This window comes from Centruroides sculpturatus, unplaced genomic scaffold, assembly GCF_000671375.1.
Source record: "Centruroides sculpturatus isolate CEXI.00-Female unplaced genomic scaffold, Cexi_2.0 scaffold1195, whole genome shotgun sequence".
Lineage (NCBI taxonomy): Eukaryota > Metazoa > Arthropoda > Arachnida > Scorpiones > Buthidae > Centruroides > Centruroides sculpturatus.
The window spans coordinates 105,727-114,192 of NW_019385534.1; the positions used below are offsets into that span (position 1 = coordinate 105,727).

The following is an 8,466-nucleotide window of genomic DNA, read 5'->3' on the forward strand; positions in this document are numbered from 1 at the left end:
AAACCCTAATCCCCTTCAAAGTAGTCTCCTTGGTAATGTATACACTTCTCCCAGCGTTCCTGCCATTGCTGGAAACACTGCTGGAACGCATCTTTTGGAATGGCCATTAGCCGGTCCGTCGCATTCCGCATGATGTCTTCTCTTGACTAAAATCGGGTTCCTTTTAGCGGCATTTTCAGCTTGGGAAATAGCCAAAAGTCACACGGAGCCATGTCGGGAGAGTACGGAGTGTGACGAACCACAGGAATGTTGTGTTTGGCGACGAAAGTCCGAATCGGATGCGCAGAATGGGCGGGTGCGTTATCATGATGGAGCTGCCAAGTTTTGGTTGACCACAGATCCGGTCATTTGCATCGCACAGCATCACAAAGACGACGAAGGACCTCCTGGTAGTACTCCTTTGCGATGGTTTGGCCTTGTGGCGCGTACTCACAATACACCACCCCACGGGAGTCGAAAAAAACTGTCAACATGATCTTAACATTGCTGCAGACCTGCTGTGCTTTTTTTGGCCTCGAGGATCGTCCCGGAAAGCCTGCTGAATCTTGCGAATGGTTTTCGCTTGGGTATCGCCAAGCTTTTGGCAAAATTTGATGCAATATCGCTGCTCACGTTGTTCAGTCATTTTCCAACTTACTTGTTAGTGGAATCCGACGAGAGCTCGCTACACGTCCTCACTCATAGGCCGACTGCCAGCGACTGACGCTTCCTGCAGGCGGGAAAAAATTCAGGACTGTTCATGTCAGGACTGTCCCCTCCACAACTCCACCGAAAGAGACCTCCCGTGCATCATTGGTTTACGCAGGAAAAATAAAGGTCCGATACTTTTGGAACACCCCTCGTATGTAAATTAATTTAAAATGAAGTAAATCTTTAAATAATGAAGTAATCTTCTACTAGTTTATTCTTTATAATTAACTTTAATTCAAATATTTCTATGCTCAAAATATTGATACATATATAATNACCGGTTTTATATGTCAAGCTTAATTACCTATACCTAGTTTGAGTTGTTGAATTTAATTGATATATTGTTTTTACATTTTACAGTTTATAATAGAAAATATCTTGAAAATTTTTTGGAGATTGTTTTCTAGACAACAGAAGGAAGAGAATGAAAGTGTAAGCTTTTATTTGATTCTATAAAATTATATTATTTAAATATTAATATATATATATATATATATTAATATTTAAATAATATAATTTTATAGAATCAAATAAAAGCTTACACTTTCATTCTCTTCCTTCTGTTGTCTAGAAAACAATCTCCAAAAAATTTTCAAGATATTTTCTATTATAAACTGTAAAATGTAAAAACAATATATCAATTAAATTCAACAACTCAAACTAGGTATAGGTAATTAAGCTTGACATATAAAACCGGTGTTGTCCATGCTGGATATTGATTTTATTCACAGCGCTTTATCTATTAGTTATTTGGGAAATTAAATTTTTGATTTTCTTAAATGCAAAGCATAGAATAGATATAAAAATCGTATAATAAACTACAAGAAAATACTTCAAGACAGAAAAGTTAAATAAATACTCTCATATATCATTTTACACGACTATTATTATTCTGAAAAAGCCCACAATAAATGCTGGAATTTTTCGACCGCCCGGATTCGAACCCAGTCTCCAGAGCAATACGCTGACACCTTAACTAGAGACGAGAACCCTAGACTTTTTCGAGGGTGATCCTTCCCGATATGTTGGGCCCCGCATTTTAAACCATTGTGTGCCTGGCCGAACTCATAATTGGCTTGCTAAAAATGGAGGTCTTGGTGCCTTTTTATACAGAATTAGATTTTTTTAAAATACTTTTCATCTTTTGGTGCCCAAAAGATGGAAAGTATTTTAAAAAATCTAATTCTGTATAAAAACGTTCTAATCACTTAATTCGAGTGGCTTTATCTTTGACAATAGTATGTATTTAAATAAAAAAAAAAACAAGCTGAAAATTTAAATTAAGACGTCAAAATTGAAAAAATTGATAAAATAAATCAGCTATTACCTCTTTTAACTTTAAGATATTTGAAGAAATTATAGAATTTCGTTGGCTTTCAACATACTTCATAATTTGCATAATCTGTTTGTTAGTATATTTAGTTTTCCACCAAATTTGAATCAATAAAGCTGAAATTTCCTTAATTAAAATAAAAACAAAGATAGCTTTTTACGTTATTTAATTTTATTTAAATAAAGAAAACCAATTAAAATATTTTTTTAAAAAAAATTCCATATACTTTCATTCTATGTTGTGATATTTTTGATTCGTATCTCTGAATATTCTGATGAAGACAATGTTTTTGAATATTTGTATCTGTTACCGACTATTAAAATATTTACAAACATAATAAAAATATAATTTATAGTTTAAATTTTATAATAATTATCATAAGTTTTTTACCTCATCTTGCGTATTTGTATTGTAATGTTCCCGAATCCATTTTTGAATTGATTTAATTGAAGAAATGCGTCTTTTATTATCTGTAAAAAAAATGAATTCAAACGATGAAAAATTCTTCTAATTAATTTATATACATATTAATTTAGCAAGCCCATATGGCCGAATTCACAATGGGCTTGTTAAAAAGGCCCTTTTATTGCCCACAAGGCGAAAAGAGTTTTTAAAAAAACCCCAATCGCTTCCTAGTGTTGGTCTGGCGGAACCACTTGAGTATGGAATAAAAGATCCTCTTAGTGACCATGGGTTAGAAAGAGTCAAAAATAAAAACATCCGTTATATTTTATGAAAATTATTATTTTATATATAAATTTATGTTTTAATATTAAATATATCTCACAAATTAAATTTTTGACACTTTGATATCCTGCCATGGCAACGATTGAAAATGTTGCGATTGCTTGAGGATAGACGATGGTAGGAATATTGGAATTCATAGTTCGGTAGTATTATTTCATCATTGCGATAAGAATTCTCAACAATTTCAGATTTCATTGTTTGGACATCATTGTTTTAATTAAAATAAATGGAATATAAATAGATAAATTACTTTAAAATCAAATTTTAAATAAGATTTATGAGTAATCTTACAATATGAAAATGGTGACAAATTTTCTTCTTCAGAATACACTTCAATAAAGCAAAACAGTTTCATTTGATATCTTGAAGAAATTGCAATGAAAGTAATACTAAATTTAATTTATCGAATGAGATTTCTGATATTTATCTCATCCGTAAAATACATTATTTCAAAATGATGCCAAATATAAGAGATTCAACTAAATATCCTATTATTAGAATGGCCGAATGGTTAAGGTGCTAGCTTATTTCTTTGGGAATATGTCGGATTCTATCCCTTACCATCCAGCTAGTAACATAATCAGATTGACCTATGGAGCCTATTTCCTTTACCTCTGTAAATTAATAAATAAATAATCAAATAAGTATAGGTAAAAGAGTTGAATGCGACAAATCCACTTATACACACGTATATGTTACGGTATCTAAGATTTTACACTTCATCTACAGTGATACAAGGGAAGATATGCAATACCTAATATCAGTTATAGGTACGCTATTGTACCCAAGCTGTTCCATTGCAGTGGAACTGGCCGAATCCACGATGGGCTTGATTAATTAAAAAGCCTTCTTAGTGCCCATGAGCGGGAGGAGTAAAATAAAAATGGCTATTATTCGAGAAATCAAATAAAATAAATATAGATTATGTATAGATGATTACAAGAAAATTTTCTAGATTTTTTTTTTTTTAACTTTCTTCTCTTTAGTCGTTCCTAAAAGAAGAGGACATAATGTGACCTTTGTTTTCGTGTCCATTGTGTAGAATTGGATAATGAGAGCAAGATCCGACATATCTGGGTCAAAGTACTCGTGAAATTTCTGAGAATTCAACCCGGACTCAAAATCAGGCCAGACTGACTGAAGGATTGATTCCCTATTCTGAAGTTTTGTGCATACAGAAATTTATTTTTTATCTCAAAGTTTTATATTTAATAAGAAAATGTATCTAGCTTTGTAACTACTGTATTGATAAAACAGGAAGTAGGTTTGGTTTGTTCGTACACGGCAACGCGACACATGGGCAATCTTCCAAGGAGGAATACCTCATAGGAGATCTTTTACGGGAAACTGGTCCCTGTTTAGGTGTTACTAATGTGAAGAAAACCCGAAAAACTCCACTTGGCCAGCCCGTTGGTGAGGCGTGAAACCACGACCGACTACCAGTGTTGAGTGGTTTTATCCACTCGACCACTGGTGGGCACAAGTAGGAAATTTCATCTTAAATATATATTTTTCGCATTTCTAATTAACTCTATGAGCACTAGCCCAAATGGAGGAGGCCAGGTAATGAGAAACGGGGCCCGATAAATCCGAGACATATCGCCCATGAAAATTCCTAGGAATTCAATTTCGGGTCCACCTGACTGCCTCGTCATTCGATTGTTACCTTAAATATTTCTTGAAATATTCTGAGAAAAAAAGAATTCTTTTAACTAATTAATTGGTAAACGCAAAATAACAGCACATTGCAGATTAATCGACTAACCATAATCATATTAATTACAGGTAGACCTGCCCGCAATAAGACCTACCATCATGGATGAGGAATGGGAAACAATGCTGCAATTTATATAATATCCATAATAGCTTAAATTATGGAGATCTGAACGGATTCGAATCCGAATCTCTTACAGTTATAGGCAGACATCTCACCTGCACGGCCATCTGTCCGACAAATTCTTTTCATACGAAAACCCAATTAAATAGGACCAAGATGCAGTCATGCAAACCGAGCTATTCATTGCGACAACCGGATGGTCGAGACGATAAAGTTACCAGTTGCAATATTGTTCCGATGAATTGGGTTCGTGTTCGGATCGATTCAGAAATTTTTATGAATGGATTGATCCGGATATGAGGCCCCGTCCCTCACCATCCGGTCACCTCCGTTACGAACCTGGTTGAATTCGCGATAGGCATGGATAAAGGCCCTCGCAATACTCTCAAGAAGGAAGAGTTTAAAATAAAATAAAATATATTTTACGTGCTTTCTAAAATATTTAATTCTTCATTTTATTTTAAAATATTCTTATCTATTTCATTCCACTTTTTGATCTGATTTGATATGAAAATAATCTTAAAAGGACCAGTGACGTATCCAGGATTTTGACAGTGAGAGTGCTGTTTTTCGTTAGCTTTTTTCTAATTGTTAAATGGAAGATGGAAAATTATTTTTATATACAGTCAAACTTCTGAACAACGGCCACGACGAGAACAAAAAGATGATCGTTGTTTGGGGTGAGGTCTCGGCCTCACAATTACTAAGTTTAAGACAGACTTTAATTCTAATATATTCATTTTAAATCTACAATTAAAGCAGTTAGTCAATTGACAAAAGGCTATTTTTACAGATTTAAAGTGTGTCATGTGAGAATAATTATAACAATGTATTGTAATTAATCGAGTAAATTTAATTACAAATTAATTTGTCTGTCATTATTTACAGCATCAATTAATTAATTAAGGAAAGAATCGTATGAAAGTAATAATATATGCCTAATGAAAAGAAATATGAGAACCTTCGAACCAGTTTCGACTTCGCAAACATTTCTTTTCACGTCACGATCTAACGTCTCATTTCTATATAAACATCTATACTGAAACCCGATGCATTGCAACTGGTTTCATTCTCGAGTGCAAATGGATTTCACAATATGGCANTAAACATATACATATAAGTCTATATATGTCAGATAAAACGCATTTATTAAGGCCGTATCTTGCCAAATACGAATAAGTAATTGCTTGTCACGAAATAGTTTACAGGATATAGGACAGAACATGTATTTGTGTTAACAGGATGAGATTAATAATGGCCGGACTGAAAACATTTTACGTACAGTACATGAACTATATCCTTAAAATAATAATACAGCAGATCCCCCGCTTTTACGTCTTAATTGATACCTAGAAAAAGGTCGTTAAGCGAGACGTCGTAAATCGAACTCTTAATTCCCCATTTGATTCCATTAGAGTAACTAGAATCAATATTATCGGGCTCGAATTAGAACGTGCAAACCCACAATCATCCTGTACACCAGCGTTGTAGATAAAGTATAAACTCTTATATATCGTATATACATATGTATAAGTGAGTTTACCACAATCAAATCTTTTTTCCTGCACTTATTTGATTTTTTCCGTATTTATTTACAAAGGTAACGAGGACACTTGGCCCTTCCCTGGTTAGACTCAGTGTCATAAAGTGGGCTCCTATTCTTGGAAAAAACGACTTTGAACTTTATAATATGGCCAACAAATAGTATTTCTTGCAATAAGGGCTAGGTATTTTTCCTGGAGTCAATGGTCTTTATCAATTTAAGTCGATTAGTTTGGTTATTAAAAATATAACCCACCTTTCTATTATATGCAAATGATTTATAACTAATTATCAGCAATTTAAATGGATCATCTTTATCAGTTCTTTTCTAAATTATACTATAAAGTTTAAATTATAATTTTAGAATTAAACTTTTCTTACATCGATTCTGTTAGCTTACATACGAATATTTTATAAAGATCATTGTCCATCATCCATTCAGAGTATTATTTATACAATTATTATAGATTAACGTTTCAATTATCATTTAAAATAATAAAGTAATCAATAATGAATCCAATTATATGACTAAATTTTCTATATACGGATGATTAATGGCTCCTTTCGATGTTATAAAAGATGTATGTCGCGCTTCTTAATATTTGATTTATTTCTTTTGTCTTCAAATGTTTCTCCAAAGTTATTTTAAAGTAATATTTTTAGAAGAGTTTTAGAATCAGATTATATTTATAAAATTAATTTTTAAGTCTAGAATTCTATAAAAAGAGAGGGAAAAAACAGACTTTTTTACAGGGCATCCCATAGCTTTGGAACCGCAGGAGTTAGATTGATCCATGTTTATTCTATTACAGGTTTAGTAACTTAGCAAGGATGGTTCCCATAACACTGAGGAACGAATTCAAGTTATTTTATTGGTAGGAACCCGCAGTTAGCGAGAAGTTGCCACAGTTTAACAAGTTGCATCCAGCCATCCGGATGCAACTTGTTAAACTGTGGCAACTTCTCGCTAACTGCGGGTTCCTACCAATAAAATAACTTGAATTCGTTCCTCCTTACTCAGAGCTATGCACATAATTCCTGTTTCCAGACCCGTACTTCGATTGCTATTCTTTACCACATCCAACACAAGTATAAATTAACAGTGACTGCTTCGATATTGCTTACCACTTTTTCCTCGCCTTTCGTGTGACACCGATTTTTTTTTTATGTTACAAATTAATACTTTTTAAAAATTATTTTCATGTTCTCACGCATTAGTTTCCTTGTATAATGCATGATGAAATATTCAAGAGCACATTGTATTTTATAAACGACCGTAATAAATTATTAATCATCCTCTCTCAAAGTAAAGTATATAATATTTGAATTATAACAAATCTTATTTCAAATATACTAAAATACTATACTGCTTTATTAGATAGCGTTATGATAATTGGTTCTAATTACTGAAATAACTTTGCCACTGTGTGATATTTTAACATATTTGGGTGGAAATGGGCGATATTATTAGACTCGCCAACGCATCGCGACTTATTCTATTCAAATTAATGATAATTTTGTCCCCAATTTCACGTCTACGGGAATGCATTACGATTGTAAAATGGGGAAGTGAATAGGTCGTCTACTATTTAACTACTGACACGAAATCTTATCTCATTTTTTCTCTGCAAAATCAACATAGAAGATTATGAATTCAGATTATAATTTGAAAATTACAACTAGAAATGGTCTTATGTATGAAAGTGTAGCCGGCTGGATGGCCGAGAGGGATGAAGTCCAGCCTATTCCTCCGGGTTCTCTAGAGCAGCAGGCTGACACCTTAACCCCCTTTTTTAAGGTTCATTGTGGGTTTCGTCAAATCCACAGTGGGCCGACTGGGTGGCGAAGAACGGAAACTGACATATCCAGAACAAACACCCGAAAAATTCCAGGGATTTTACGTCTTCCTAGATTCCCAGAATGGTATACGAAGATTTTCTATTATATTTTACATCAACGTATCTAAAAAATAAAATGTATTTATTTTGGAACATAAACAATACAATACAGTAGGTTTGAGCACTAAGAAAACCCTTTTTCTTCATGCCCATCACGGGTTGATTTACCTATGATGGGTGGTGGGGGTCTCCACATCAAACTAGATGGGAAGACCCCCACACACACAGACAATGGGGATGGTCGGGTAATGAGAGGGAATCATTAGTTAAATCATTTTGCTTAATCACTTCCGCATTTGTTATTATAATAATATATTAGCAACATTTTCATTGTCCATTGTAATGACGAAAATGTGGTGTATAAATGTAAAGAAATTTTAAAAGTGAAATTATTAAGATTTTTAAACATTTTTCATTCA

The 8,466-nt window shown here is 33.3% G+C and overlaps 1 protein-coding gene across 1 annotated transcript in view; it reads right to left on the bottom strand.

Moving 5' to 3' along the window:
- The window catches only part of LOC111639903, a 7,931-nt gene extending 4,943 nt beyond the window's left edge, over window positions 1-2,988 (bottom strand). Inside the window, exons 1-5 of the mRNA XM_023385859.1 lie at window positions 2,811-2,988; window positions 2,414-2,493; window positions 2,250-2,336; window positions 2,018-2,149; window positions 1,233-1,304 (exon numbers count right to left, since the gene is read on the bottom strand). Coding sequence (XP_023241627.1) covers window positions 1,233-1,304; window positions 2,018-2,149; window positions 2,250-2,336; window positions 2,414-2,493; window positions 2,811-2,907 — 468 coding nt within the window. The 5' untranslated portion in view covers window positions 2,908-2,988. The remainder of the gene's footprint in view (window positions 1-1,232; window positions 1,305-2,017; window positions 2,150-2,249; window positions 2,337-2,413; window positions 2,494-2,810) is intronic.
- Window positions 2,989-8,466: the final 5,478 nt, after the last annotated feature.